Below are 16,180 nucleotides of genomic sequence, written 5' to 3' on the forward strand. Positions count from 1 at the left end.
GCATTTAATTGGATCTAAGTGCAAAATTAGAAAATCCTAATTCATTTGATATCATTTTGGAGAGCAGAGGAGGAAGGGGAAGTTTTTGTCATGCTTCTTTACTTGGTTTCAGCAGAAAACACGACAGCACTGACAATATCCAGCACACGGAAACTTACATCAATATCGACTTCGTCAGGTCTGTATTTGTACAATGTGCCTCTGCATTCATCTTGTGACAGCTACAAGGAAAAATGGCACAAAGCAACTTTAAAATTAATATTTAAGAATATATTTTAGTCTATAGTTAATATTTTAGATTTATATAACTAATAAAAATGGGATTTTAATGATTCTTATATTTCAGGAGTTTAATTCAAACACAGATTATTACAAAAAAATAGAAAAATATTTAACAGTGATACAATATGCAGGATACATTAAGAATGATGTTAACTTCAGCTTATCAAACAAAATAATAAGCTGGTCAAACAAAATTATACAGCACCTCACATTTTCCATTTGTAAGACACACATTTTAATGAAAATTGACAAATACAATCGTAGCAACTGTACTGAATCAAATATTTGAATCAGGCATAGTTCAACAGTCAAAACTGTCCTTCACAGTATACACATAATCACACAACTGTGTATGTGTACACTTAAATGTCGACACATCTTAGTACAATTTTACTAACAAAGCCTGTAACATATTGTATACATATACATAATATATAAACACACATACACAATATAGACTTATCTTGTTCTTCTGTCTTAAGAACTAAAAGATAATGGAGGAAAAGTATGGGTTTAATTGAAAAAGAGGAAAAGCATTCAAAACCTCAAAACTGAAAGCCCATGTTATTATAAATTATGGATAGTCAAATTTCATAAAAGGCTTATATGTGTTCATGGACAGCATTTGATTTATTATATTGTAAAGAATGATTATTTGGTGTATTTAAAACATCATTTCTTCAGCTTATTCCAAATATCTTTTGGTCGAATGAATCCTCGTTTCTGATTGTGCTCACCAGGGTCTCCCTAGCCACCCCGTCTGCTATACCACAGACCACACCAGAGCCTCTGCAGGCAGCATCACCACCCTTCTTGTTTTGTGACTTTATATTGACTGCTAGAAAATAACAAACACATAGTAGGAAAATTTTAGTAGGGGCTCACTGCATGTTTACTGATTGTACTCTTTTTTGCAAACTGGGGATGGGAATAGTGTATCCCAACTACATTCTAAATTAGAAATTTGTATTTATATATATACATGCAAATGTGTAATAAGAACATGTAAGTTTTAACTACATATGCCCTTTCTTTAAAAAACTGCTTGACAGTTACATCTGTAGAAGGAGGCATAATTTAAACAGCAGATAATTTTGAGTGGATCTAGAAATATGGGAATCAGTTAAGTTAAACATGTAAGCATTCCAAACACAAAAATAAACCCTGGAATTCCGCGTTTCATTTCAAGACATGACTTCCATGTACCTCATGCAAATGAGCCTATAACTGTTTAAGCATGGTGATTATTAACTGTAAAACTTTCATAGAAATGAACGTCACATGAAAAATGAATTTAATGACAAAAGTCAGAATACTTGTGCACTATTTTAAAATAAAGATCACTGAACATGTTCTCAGGGGTGTCAATTATTCTCTGTTAAAAAACCCAGTCTAAGAAAACAATTTATACTCCTATCTGAAAAAAAAGTAATGAAAAATAAATGTTAAGTGCTTAGATCCATGATAAAAATTGTAAAATGACAAAATCAGATTTTCTCATTTATAAGAAAGATATAAAGTCTTTAGCTACTAAATGTCCAAATATACCTTGCTTATTTAATATTTAAAGTTAAATGCAAAACAGCTTTACTAAACTATGAAATGTGTAATTTGAACATAACTAGTGGATAGTGCTACATCTAGATTGAAATATGAATTGTATCCTATATCGCAGGTTTAACAGAAAAAAGACTAGTAATTTAAAATAAAAATTTAGTAATCCATAATAAATATTAAGGTATTGGTATAATTTAGGGAATCTAAACTGTGTATTCATTTTCATTATCGGTTGGCATATTGTAAAAAAGAAAACATGTACTATATAGTTATAATTTTAGAGTGACATATCTTTATAGAAATATATTATTTACACAAATTAAATTATGTTGTACCTTGATTTTAGTACCACTAAAAATTTATATAAACCTTTTATCAAATTATTCAATATATTCATTACTAGATACAAGCTAATAAAAATCTTAAAATAAAAATCAACCTTTTACCATATACTGCTTTTACCTGTCAGAAGAGTATAAGAAAACAAGATTATTCTTTAAATAATTAACTTCTAAGCACGGCCTATTTTCATTACTGATAATTATTACTGAGGCTTTTCTTAATAAAGATATAGTTTATTAAACAATTTCCACCTAGAACTGAAAAAGTTGCTATTTAGTCCTCAATATGAAAATCCTTCTAGTAATTTCATAAATATTGTGATTAACTCAAGTTCTGTATAAAATGTTTCACAGCAACACTTTTTTATCCTTTTTCAAATTCATCTTTAGCAACCCCGCACCCCAAACATTCTGGGCTTGAGTACTTCAGCAACACTACAAAAAGCAAATAAAATGGCTATGTAGAAGTTAGATAATTAGGGAAGTACATTATCAAACCTGACTGACTGTATAAAAATATGTGCTATATTTTATTTAGACAGAACTTTTTAATAAGGTATCTAATAACCTTTTTAAAAAACTGGCTTGGCATTAGGTTAAAACAAAATTAGTTTTATTCATTAAAATTAAACTTTCTATGGTATCCCTTTCTAAATATGTGATACATATACACACATTCTCCAAGGAAAAATTTTGGACAAATTGGATAAAATTGGACATTATATCCTATGTGGACTCAAAAATACTCATAAAGCTGTATTTGTTAATGTTAGTCTGTGTCTTTTAAAACAATTACCTATCAGGTGATTAATATCACTGATTAACTATATTACAAAAGCTGGTAGAAAAATGTAATTATGAAAGGTGGCAGGATGATTTAATACATGCAGAGGAATTTTTTAAACTTGATGCTTATTTCCTTTGCATTTGTTTGATTTAACTTTAGGTACTATTTATTTGACCAATTTTAAGATAATTACTGACTAGGTAATTTCTTCTTCTAATATAATGCAAACATAAAGGTCCTCCTAAAGCAAACCTGAAACGATGTGATTCAGACCAACAGGTCATCAGACATTATATTGTCACTGTATTTTCAGCAAAATTTCAGGACCATTAACACAGCATTGTGATGCAATGTCAGAAAAAACACAACTATGTTGAATATAAAATTTGATCAAGTTTTTCTTTGGATAATAACATGATAAAGGAAACCTGGAGAAAAAAATCTGATTTCAATTTATACAAATTTATAAACACATTTTAAGAAATGTGCCTGACTCTAACTTTTATTCATCAACAATGCCCTTCAAAAATTAAATACTTTACCAGTGGCCAATTAAAAAAAAAAGTCACTGGAAGACTCTCTAGACTCAACAGCGCTGAAAGCCAACACTGAATTGTTTGCTCATTTCACACCCAAGTCATGGCTGTTAATATTGGACACTCAGATCTTCCTGTTCTGTACAATTTTATTTTTTTCAAGTATTAATAAGAAAATATTTACATAAACCTACTGCTCTTTCAGTATTTAAGGTCAGTGATGTAAGAGCAGTCTCCAATATCTTCATATTAAAAAAAACCAACAACACTCCAATGAAAACTTTTAATGTGACCAAGGAATTTCAATCAGCAGGATGTTTGCATCATCAATGCTGGTCAGTAATCAATATAAAAAGAAAAATACCAAACCAAACGAAACAGAACACCCAGGCTAGCAGTCTTATTAAAAATATGCAAAACGTACAAAATGAAAACATAACCTATTACAACAAAATGGCTTTGATCTCATATCAATTTAGCATTATATAAAACAATAAACTGTGAGCTTTAGACACTGAGAAAGGTTATTAATTCCAGAACAGGTATTAAGGTTCTTAGTGTAGTATTTTGGAATGGATTGTCAAGATCCTATAATCTGGTGACTCTAAGAAATGAAAGATTACATTTTCTTTTGAAAAGTAAAGCTGTTTAACTTTAAATATTTAATATTTTATCTCCTTCTTACAAAAGAAAAACTGCTCACTCATAAAATGTACTTTAAATGTTTTGAAAACTGTGCTCAGAAATGAGTCACCCTGCCCCCAGCTGCTTCAACCTTACAGCTGCAAAGGATGACGGACCCCAAGGCGACTGATGCAAACCAGAGGCCTTTAAAGCCAGTGTGACCTCAAGGTGCTTTAAAAAACCAAACAAAAAACAATTTTACATATTTTCACCAAAACATATATTCATTTTTCATGTTAGTTAATATCTTCTTCTGTACAATTTAAGTAACTGTAACAGGCCAGAGGCCACAGTAATTTGTGAGAGTGTTGAGGTGGAAGAAGCTGATGTTGCAAAACACACAGCTAAGAACATTTAGACCATGAAATACAAAAAAACTGGGATAGGAATGTATAAAATGACTTCTTTTGCAGATCTGCAGATTACTCAGGCCCTAAAAGAAAGCCAGCCAACTCATGGTACATATTGTGAGTTAGGGAAAAGAACGAGGAAAGATATGACCTATCTTGATAACTTCACAAGAATGGGTTTTACCATACCACAGTACAGAAATGAGATTTAAAGAACTCCCATACAAATATCATCTATTCCTAATAGATCGTGGAGGTTTATTGTGGGGTGGGGGGGGGGAGGGCTGCCCCTCAATGGGAAAAAAACCCTTTAGTTTTCTCTAAAAATCAGTTATAATGCTTTTCCAGTTAATCAAAATTAATGGTAATCTACTAAAAATTTTGCAAATATACTGCAGACCTCCAAGTACATATCAATCAAATACTCTGCACAAGAACTTCAGGCACAAAAACTTCAGGAAAATGGCACACTTAATATTCAACAGCAAAATGTTCAGCGAAGCCATGCTAAGAATACTGCAGCATCTTGTAAAGCGAGGATGAATTGCATTTTTCCAAATAGACAGAAACAAAAAATGGAGTAAGAAAAACACTAATGTCATGAGTAACTCTGAGGGTAAACCAAAACTGTCACTGAGGGGTTTTGCAGATGATAAAGCAGTATCATTCACTGTCCAAGACCTTACTTGCTGGTACAGTTGGGGTCTTAGCGCCGAGTTCTCAATCATTGTGTGAACCATGGTGATAATAGGTTCATTCTCTTTCATCTATTTCAAATCAGGAGGAGCATACAGCAAACGTCAGTTTACAGCATAGCTAGATTTGAAAGACGACACTGTAAATATAGCCTCTACTTGAATTATGTTCCCAATAGTGCAGCTGTTTACATTTTACCCCAAAGTTGCACAGATCTACCTTATGTAAGTCATTCTGAACAAGCATTAATGCTGTAACGTATGTTCAAGGTTGTATAAAGAAAATTCACTAACGACAAAATTGCTGTATCTAGGTTTTACTCCATAAATAAAATCAATGTAATCAAATAATGAATACTCCTACATATATTAGAATAGATGATAAAGCATCACGATCCAAAAGGTAAACTAGAGGGTGACAACCAATGAACATAAAAAAGAGAAACACAGCCTCATTTAATTGATTACTTAATCAGTAAAAAAGCTTAAAATCATATTCAGTTCTTTATAAGGCAAATCAAAAAAACTGGTTCTCTACAAATACTAAAAATTTTATAATATAATAATGATCAATATAGCTTGTCACTAAGATACTCACATTTTATTAAAGTTAATCTTGACACACATTTACATATACCCTACTTTTTAGTATCTCACAGTGTAATTAATACCACATGTAGAATTATTTCACAGATAAGCAAACTACAAAGACTGTTTTACTTAGCAAAGACTTAGTGCATCTCCCTAGCTCTTAAAAAGGCTGAAACCATGTTTCACATTTCCAGCTGTGTTGTACTTAATTACTGCCTCTAGAAAAATATTTGTTTTAGCAGGCTCTGGACTCAAGAATTACAGCATTCAAAAAACAATGACCACAATATATATAGAGAGTAAAAGGCCAACAGAATTTGCACCATTTGTAAATAGACAAGTCTTTAAAATTGTAATTTGAGACATTCAGTTTACATAATTTCATCCTCCATATGATAGAAAATAGGCATTTCTATCATGGTTAACAAATGGTACTTTACTGATTCAGTTATATCTACAACAGAAATTTACTAATCTTAAGATTAATAAACACATGAGTATAAAATAAATCTTAAAAACTGTGTATGTAGACAATTTTATTTTCAGTCTAGTTACCAATGTTTCATATAAATAAAACTGGTTTTGGTTATCAAATTAGAAATTTCCTGTGACTGGTTTAAGCTACTCTTTAAAAGTTTTATTACAAATCTACACATCTACCTATGAGTCAAACTAGAGCTTCTACTTATCAGTGGAACTCAAATCTATACATTAGTTAATCTCAAACTTCTTTTCTTGCCTCCAATGAGATCGAATAAGGGACCAGGGCATTTGTGGATCACATGTCATGCACACAGGAAACAAATGTGTTGGTATGCAATACAGAATAAATTTTTTGCAGTGTTGGAAAATAATTTATAAATAGAAAACTACAGATGTATTATAAGTAGCTTAAATCTCTACCTATTTTTGGTATTTTTTTAATTTTAATTTTCAAAGCCATCTCAGCTGTACTTGTTATTTTTCAGCACCATGCCATGGACATTAGACAGAAGAGTACACGACTCAGAAATTATTGAGGGTGGGGTTGGGGGAGTGGAGGTCAGGAGCACAAGTGTTTAAGAAGTAATGGAGATGAGACAGTATCCAAATGTAAAGGACACTCAAGGTCAAACTGAGATTTCCCATGGAGTCTCGGATATCTGGCACTACAAATGGGCCACCGTGTCAAAGGCTAGCTAGTTCTGTCAACATGGTTCACTCCTTTATAAGGAGCTTCCATATGGTACAGATTAATGTTCATACTCTAGGTCTAAAAAATTTACTTTAAAAATGTATTTAAAAGGAAAAGGGGCAATATGATTTCTGTAGAAGGGTAATGAAGCCTGATTTATTAAGTGAAATACTTTGAGAGGTAAATATGCATGTATATATAGGGAAGCCCTGTGAGATTTAAAAATACCTGCTTAATTTGCGTATAAAACACCATTAAGCATTAAGTCACTGAGAAGGGATCATTGCAAAAGCAACTTAGTTGAGGAATAGAAAAACTAAAATAAAAAATAATATTTAGCCCTGGTTGCTGTGGCTCAGCAGATTGAGTGCTGGCCTGCAAACCAAAGGGTCGCTGGTTCGATTCCAGTCAGGGCACATGCCTGGGTTGTGGGACAGGTCCCCAGTTGGGGGCACGAGAGAGGCAGCCACACACTGATGTCTATCTTCCCTTCTTTCTCCCTTCCTTTCCCTCTTTCTAAAAATAAATAAATAAAATCTTTTAAAAAATAGTATTTAAATTACACTAACTGTATAGTATCTCAAAGTCATGCAAAAAAAGATCAAAACTACAAACACTAAAATGACAATAAACTCACAACTATCAACAACTGAACTTAAAACACAACAAAACCCTAAAATAAACTAAGCAAACAATTAGAACTGGAAGAGAATCACAGAAATGAAGATCACATGGAGGATTAGCAGTGGTGAGGGGGTGGGGGAAGAATGGAAGAAAAGGTACAGGGAGGGAGTAAGAAGCCTAACTGGTAGGTACAAAAGAGACAGGAGGACGTTAAGAATAGTATACAAAATAGAGAAGCCAAAGAACTTATGTCCGACCCATGGACATGAATAAAGGTGGGTGGTGGGCAATGCTGGTGGCGGGGGTGGGGGGTGGGGTGGGGTGCAGGATGGGGAGGGGAATAAAAGGGAGGGAAAAAAAGGACAATTGTAATAGTGTAATCAATAAAATATAGTTAAAATAAATAAATAAAAATTTGTTTTAAAACAAACAAAAGTAGTAAACTATGATGTTCTCAAGGTGTTAAAAGTAAGCTGAACATAATTTTTATCAGCTCACATACTCCTTGGGATGTTGTTTCACTCAGGTTGAAGAGATGGGATAAGACAATCCGAGGAAAGGCAGACGCAGGGGAGACATACATAATGCTCCATGAGCTCCTTGGAATTTCCTGCTTGAGTTCTTAACAGTAAAAAAAAAAGAAAAAAAAAAGGAATATCCAACAAACCTCTCCTGGTTTGAATACAAGAATCTTAGACGACATTATGATAATGGTGTTAACAGCCGACTAAGTAAGAGCAAGAGAATGACTAATTAGTCAAGTGGAGGATGTTTAAATGCTTTGCTTCCTGCTTTTAATTCCGTCTTTGAAGCAACAGGTAGTACAGGTTTAGGTTTCAGTTAATTACTAAATTATAAAAGGCCCATTATTTTATAATAATAAAAATGAGAACATGTAATTCAGGCATTACATTATTTTCATGATTACCTTTAGTAATAAACAAGGAAACATTTAAGTGGAAACATCCTAAAAACACACTTAGTTATGCCAACACATTTCTGTTTACAGTAAAAACATCTATTTTTACTTGAATCTGTAAGTCCAAGTGTTTAGAAAAACTACCTAGAAAAATCTGATACTTGACTCTAGCATCTTTTCTCAGCTTTGAGGTACACTGGGTAGTATGAATATAAAGCATCCTTTGGTGATAAATGGACTCCTCTTATAATTAGTATTAGTGGACTCAGCAGAGTCAAGGGAGATTTGGGTTATTAGTCAGGAATCCAATTTCCAATTGCCAGTTGTTCTATTATTCTAGTAACTTCTAAATATTGGTTTCAAAGTCTCCATTGCAATAGAAGTTACACCAGGTACAAATGCAGAAGGAACAGGATACTGTACTCATGAGATAAATGTGCCTTAATAATTTTTAGGGGGAAGGGCATGATGGAGAAAGAGATTAACAGCGAGCAGAGCCAAGGTGTTCATTTATATAATTTATCCTTCGAAGCTGTTCATTTTTCAATCTTCCTTTAAGTATAAGTGGTTAAGCAGTGGCTTAATTGCTATTTAAAAAGTTTATATAATAAATCATCTAGAATAGCAGTGTCCAACAGAACTTTCTGTGATAACAGAAATGTTCTATATTGGTGTAGTCCAACACTCTAGCCATCAGCCACACATGGCCCTTTAGCCTTTGAAGTGGGGCCAGTGCAACAGAGGAAATGAATTTTACTATTATAAAAACATAACTAATTTGAATGTAAACTTAAATAGCAACATATGGTTAGTGGCTATTATATTGGATAGTAGGCTTAGAAATTCTAGGGCAGTAAAATAAGCATAATTTTCCCCAATATGGATCTCATCCCCTGAAGAGGAAAACCTTTGCTCAAGCTCTGCCTTGTGAGTTTCCTTGACTCTGAATCCGTGCTGACAGCTTCCTTCTTTGTGGGTTTTTTTTTTTTTTCCCTGAGGACGCAGCCTAGATGATTTCTATCTACGTGATAGAGCTTTTGTCCTTCCTTGATAACCAGTGAGAAGACCCATTGCTGTGCTGTCATTTTCCATTTAAATGGAAATTGGACTATTCCTGAGTTCTTAAAGACATCTTAGGAAAAGAATTTTTAAGTTGGGAATCTGTCTTAACAATAGCAAAAACCCATGATAGCCTAATCACTGAAGAATCCGTTTCTTAAGAATGTCCTCCTGCGTAGATCAATAAACTCTTAAGATGTGTGGCAAAACTAAAAAGCTAAAGAATTTGACATGCCTGGGGTGAAGCTCTGAGGAATGCAAGGGTCTTTATAAACAGGTCATTTAGACAATGACAATGGAAATGCCTTCCACTCTCACTGGAGGCACATCTGAAAGTCCCAGAATCTGAGATTGAAGGGTCTGAATGACTACCTATTGAAACCACTCACTCTTAAACAGGAAGCAGGGAAATCTGAAGTGACTTTTCAAATAGAAGAATGTAAATAAGTCTCTCTATAACTGAGACAAAGTGTTGAGGCCTATTTGAAAAATTTAAAGCAATCAGAATAAACTATGCTTACCTATATTTTCTAAAAGTAAATGGGAAAATATTACAAATGTTATATATTCAGAAGAATCAACAGTACTTTAAAAAATGTAGTAGATTATGTAATGTTTCCTCATTTTCTTAAGGGAGAAAGACAAGATTTTTAAAAAGGAACAAACATTATTATAGGAATCAAACACATCTGATATTCCCTTAAAAGAAAAAAAGAAAGAAAGAAAAAAAAAAGCATTTCTAACCTGCTTTCAGAAACACTGATAAAACCCACTTATGGAGAAACATGAAACTACCGTAACCCAGCAGAACAAAATTTTAAAGCCACCATTGTGAGCTATATACCTGTGTTATATTTGGCAAAAAAACTCTGAAGGTATAAATAAGTTAACGTCTTTCCAAATCACTAACTTACAGAATTTACTGACAATGAATTTCACCATTTTTAAAAAATCTAAAGGTCTTCTAGGTATTTTTTAAAAATAAAAATCCCATTGGCTACAGGATAAATTTTACAGATCTGATTTTTACTTCTGTGGCTTGATATATTTTCCTTGTTTAAGGATTCTTAACCTCTGTTTCTTTAACTTTTAGTCATATTATTATCTGATGCCACCATCTTTATTTCTGGCACACAGAGGCAACCAGAAATATTAAAAGAACTCAAAATCCATTGTGTAAAAATGCTTTATTGTGAATGTAATGTTTGAAATGGTGATATTTTTCTCTTCTTTGCATGTGTTTTAACAGTATCATTTTAAAGGTACAAAAGATTCCAAAAGTGGAAATCTTAAGTCTCTGTAAGTAAAAAAGAGAAAGATACCTATTCTGGGCATAGGTATCTACTCTAAAATATATCTGAACTTTAAATAAAAATTAAAATATTTTCTAGCTATAAGAATCTGGATTTTATTAATAGCAATTGTATTTTTACTGTTATAATTGGTACTGAGTAGCAGAATTCCTGCCATTCATTCAAAGATTTATCAGCTTATGTAAGTAGTTAAGATATAATCATACCCTTAAAGTCAATCCTAGAAATGTTTTTGGCATTTATGCTCAAACTTATTTCCTTCCTGGCTTTTAAAAATTACTTAAGAATTCTTGCTTTGTAAGCACTAACATGCTACCCTACACTGTGCTCCATAAATCTTTGCTGAATTAACTTTCTGGAAAAATATATAAAAATGAGATAGAAGCAAAAGCTACAGCAATTGGGTTATAAAAACATTTGCTTTGTCCTGGTCAGCGTGGCTCAGTTGGTTGGGCATTGTCCCACAAAGCAAAAGGTCGTCAGTTCGATTCCCGGTCAGGGCACATGCCTGGGTTGCAGTCCTGGTGTCTGGTTGGGGATCCAGAGGCAACCAATTGGTATTTTTCTCTCACATCGCTATTTCTCTTCTCTTTCTCCCTACCTTCTCCCCCTCTCTAAACAAACAAACAAACAAACAAACAAATAAAATCTTTAAAATATATATTTCCTTTTGTAAATACAAAGTAGAACTGTATAAACATTATGCATTTTGGGGAGGGTGGGGAAATTTTGTTTTCCTTTTCCTATTTTGTTACATAAAAATATAACCAGTATGTAACAGGAGCTGATAGTTCTCAGGTAACAAAGACCCCAACCTGAAACAGAACTGCTTTAAGTATAAGAACAACTCTATTAATTCTAAAAAAGTGGAAATTGATTAAAAAAAAAAAAAGAAAATTCATTGAATATAAGGTATTTTAGCTTTGTGATTTTAGGTTGTTAAGACAAACTGAATGTGGATAAAGTCATTAAAACAGAACAGGTTGAAGGCCACGTGAGGATACGGATGAGAAGCAAAGTGGAATACTGTATGTGACAGTGCTTTGAAAACTATGAGGTAGCATTTAAGCTTTGAGGGTGGACAGATGCCGGACAGGTGCACAGTGCAAAGAATGGGTGTGCTTTTGAAGTGCATGAGAAACAGTGAGTCGCTTCCTGGAGAAAATGGTTTACAGGTTGGGAGACAGTGGTGGTGGAGTGAAGGCTTGGATGGCAAACCCAAAAGACACCTGACTTTGTAGAGAACAGAAAGTTCTTTCTGTGACATTTCCTGAGTTAGATAAAAGACACGTGGCAGGTAATTTCTGCACTGCCAAGGTTTGGTGACTAAATGGTAATGAGCAGCTTCACAGACACATGATGTGTTATGGTGGCAGGCAGTATCCTGTTGTGCATTTAAGCTAAAATAACCAGTTCGTACAGCTGTATATACTCTCCTGATTTTTCCATTCTCAGCAAACTTTTTGAACTACTTTTAACTGCAGTTTCAAGATATTTTTAACTGTAGTATGTGCTGGAGTTGGTCAGATGAAATATTATAGCCTGCTACAACTCCAGAAAGCTGTCTGACTCAAGTCTGCCACTTTTATAAATCTGTACAATCTCCACCCTCAGCGTGGAAGAGCTGGAAGGCAGGAAGCCAAGGAACTTCACATCTTGGGTCCTTCCAGGTAGTCTGCCGCTTGATTTTCTTTTCCTCTGTCAGACAACCATACTGTGAAAGACTGTCAGGCTGTCCCCAGCCGTAGCTGGAGGAGAAAACTCATCTCACTTTGTTCTTTCCCCCGGGAGCTTACATTTCTTAGAGTTCTAGGTCTAAGCAAACACTAAGGCAAAAGTCTAGATCCTTTTCAAAGCCCAGTGTGCTTCTTCTCCAAGAATTACGAGTTCAAGTAATGTCTGTTGCATCATCAAGGCTAAAGGTGACCAGCATTTTGAACCATTTTTGCTTTATTTCTTTGGTTAGGGATTTGAGGGATGACAACTTTAATTTTAGACATGTTGGGGATGTACTGAAGGCAGAACCTCCAATGGAGAGCTCCATAAGGAACTAGAAATATATAAATGAAACTGCAAAGAGAGAAGTGTCTCGGACCCATGGGGTGCTCACACGTGCGTAATGTCAAAGTGCTGGCCAGTTAGTCTTAAGAGGAGACCCTCAGTCCACAGAAGATGAAAGCCAAATGCTTCCCTTTTCAGGTGGGTCATTCTGCAGTGTCTGTATTCATTTGTCAACAAGAATCAGTCAGATGAAGCTCCAATGGCCTGCTGCAAGTTGGTAGTATATTCCCCCCTTCTTTGCTCACTCTTTACTCCATACCTTGGTATCACTCCCCAAAGTAAACTTTCTGCACACAAGCCCACACACCACAGGTTCTGCTTTCTGGAAAAACCCAGCAGCTAGATATGAAAAATAACCAAGAGACAACTAGTAAAGTAGAATGCTCAAATGAGAGAACATCACGAAAAAAGACACTTCTGTAATACAGTTAGATTTGTGAAAGGTGAGAATAGCAAAAAGGGACATACTAGTTCCTGGTAAGAAGTAGGAGCACCCATGATAATGCCATGTAAGCACTGGATAGGCCAAGAGACCAGAGCACTGACATATATTCTAAATTCCAATCCATCCACTGTCTTCTTAGAGCTCTGTCATTATGATGTCACATTCAGCTTTAGAATTTTCTGAGTGTCATCCCTTCCTCTCCCCACTTCTGTGATCAAATATGCACAGTAAGGGGGAGACAGAAAAAGGAGGAATGGGGTGTGTGGGAAAGAGAGACAGTATCATTCCTAATAGCAAGGCATAAGAAAATATAGGTATGTACGATATAGTTAGTTTGGGTTAGCAAGTGTTAAATAACATACATTCGATTTTCTAGTTTCCTTGTTTGCGGCTCCCAAAGGCCTATTCTATACCGCCTAGAAACCTTACCACTTGTAGCTCTCAATCACCCTGAAAATAGAGGCTCCAGGACCCCTTGCAATATTAGAGAAAATGGGTTCTTGCTTAATAGCTCAGCAAAATGAAGTTGTTGAATTGACATGAACAATGAAAGCCATCAAGAATCTTTTCAATCATCTTGTTAGCATTTCTTCCTTTAGAGGAAAGCTGTTTTTCACAAACACAAAGAACAAAATACAAAAAAAGTTCCCTTGGATTTTTACCTCAAATGCTTTCAGTACCAATTACATACACACAGCTAACTGTTTCTGTTAGCATTTTCCTTGGCCTAGTATGTTTAAAAGTGGTCTGAGACCCTGTCTATTGAGTTTTCTCATTGTGGTTTCTTGAGAGAGTTTAGAAAGCATGCTGATGAGGAATGTCGACAGCAGCCAAGGACAGAAGATCAGGCTTCTTTCAAAAGTCAGCAGTAGTTTTAGTATACAGTTCATAAAATATTAATATTTTTAAAAAATCACATAAAATTGAACATTACCTATAAAACTTTTGCAAATTAGAAAGTTTGGCTTACTCTTCAAGAAGTTTTAGAAGTTATTATTAAAAATGATTTTCTTTTCCTTCCTACAAATGGTCAATACTTAAAACAAGACAGAAGTACTTAGCTACTGATTCTTGCAAATCCAGAACAAAGAACAGCAAAGGAATGCTTCAACCGTGTTTTCCTTGTAGTGTACTGTGGCAAACTCATCTGTCATGAGAAACTTCCAGCTTCCCCATAAGAATTTAAGGATAAGGTCCTTCAGCTATCTGGTATTACAGAATTGAGAAAACAGATATAAATGAAGTCATTCCAAAATGACTGGAGTTGGAGCTGTCATCCCAGAGGAAGGCTTCACACCTCTTGTTCCTTGAGCCTTTGGAATGTTTTTGAACTGGGCAAAAGAACCTCTGAACTGAGTCGAACCAACATTGTATTCCACACTATTGTTTGTAAAGCTAACAGGAAAGCAGACATCCTGACTACCATGGCTGGAAATGAAGGACACTCTTTAGAAGTTGCACCGCTATGTATGGCCAAATAATACCTTAGCTTATTAGCACCTATAGAAATTCCTTCCTTCTATTATTTCCTTTCCCCTTCTCATAAAAAACTCTTGCCTTTACCCCATAAACAAGACACAATTTAGGTTTCTGCCTGAATTTGTACCCCTAGATTGCAATTCCTTTTGATCTCAAAGAAATGCTTGTTTCCTCTCACTTTGGCTTTTTATATTTAGGTTAACAGAATATCCTATTTGATGCTACATTCAGAAATGACTTAAGTATGTTCTAGCTGCGGGGAGATAGCTCCAGCTGGGTAGAGACAAATGAGCATCATTAAATGATGCCAGCACAGGCAATCCCGAACATAATGTGGCCGATTGAGGGATGTCCCTTGCTTTCCCATTCTCATGCAAACGTTTCTGATGCAATTAACTATATTGACTCTTGAAGGGAGAGGGGTAAAGACAGAACACCATAATTTTAAGGGGAATTTGTGAAAGCACACTCAATGTTACAAAACAATTTTATATTTAAAAGATGAAAAAATACCTGCTGCGGTACCAGTGCAAGTACAGCTCAGATTTGTTGAAGTGTAGAAGTTAAACTCAATTAACTGTGTCAGGGATTCTCAAAGCTGGTGGCTGGCTACTGAAGTGGTATAATCACAACGGTGGGGGCGGGCAGCTGCTGCATATTAGTGTACCCATAAGGCAGCATGCTTACCAGAGGCTTGTGGAGCACTGCTCCAAGTTTCTCCATCCTTCTCTCCATCCCTACCCGCACAGGTCTTAGCGTCTCATTTTCTGTTATCATTGCCTAACATGGAAAACTGGTAGGGAGGTTTTAGGCAGAAGAAAAAGGGGACATCATCCAAATTACCTCATAACCACTCTTCAATCACTAACATGGGAGAGTTAGAAAAAGAAAGCCAGTGAGGAAGAAAGAAACAGATGGAGGGAAGAGCTAAAATCCACGAGAGGAAAACAGACCAAGGGATTGGACCTGTTGGAATTTCCTTGTTCTTATTAATCTTCCCTTCGTGACTAATAAAAAAGCTCAAGGTTTTTTTTTAAGGACTATTTATTTATTTATTATTTTTAGATAGATAGAGGGGAAAGGAGAGAGAGAGGGAGAGAAGCAGCAATGTGTAGTTGCCTCCTGTAAGCCTCCCACTGGAGACCTGACCTGCAACCCAGGCATGTGCCCTGACTAGGAATTGAACCAGCGACCCTTTGATTCTCAGGCTGGCACTCAACCTACTGAGCCATACGAGTCAGGGGGGAAAAAAAAAGCTCCAGCTTTTGTTCCACATCTTCATC

At 34.9% G+C, this 16,180-nt stretch overlaps 1 protein-coding gene across 22 annotated transcripts in view; it reads right to left on the bottom strand.

The window, feature by feature from the left end:
- The window catches only part of PLEKHA5 (pleckstrin homology domain containing A5), a 202,009-nt gene that overhangs the window by 29,555 nt on the left and 156,274 nt on the right, over nt 1-16,180 (bottom strand). For 9 of the 22 annotated variants that reach the window (XM_036019279.1, XM_036019276.1, XM_028531889.2 and 6 more), the window contains 3 exons: nt 5,224-5,304; nt 731-766; nt 159-221 (listed from right to left, as the gene is read on the bottom strand). In XM_036019279.1, coding sequence (XP_035875172.1) covers nt 159-221; nt 731-766; nt 5,224-5,304 — 180 coding nt within the window. Of the gene's footprint in view, nt 1-158; nt 222-730; nt 767-5,223; nt 5,354-16,180 lie in introns of those variants that run through there. The other 13 variants (XM_036019280.1, XM_036019289.1, XM_036019288.1 and 10 more) reach the window with 3 other exon arrangements.

The sequence above is a fragment of the Phyllostomus discolor genome, chromosome 2 (assembly GCF_004126475.2).
Source record: "Phyllostomus discolor isolate MPI-MPIP mPhyDis1 chromosome 2, mPhyDis1.pri.v3, whole genome shotgun sequence".
Taxonomy (NCBI): Eukaryota; Metazoa; Chordata; class Mammalia; order Chiroptera; family Phyllostomidae; genus Phyllostomus; species Phyllostomus discolor.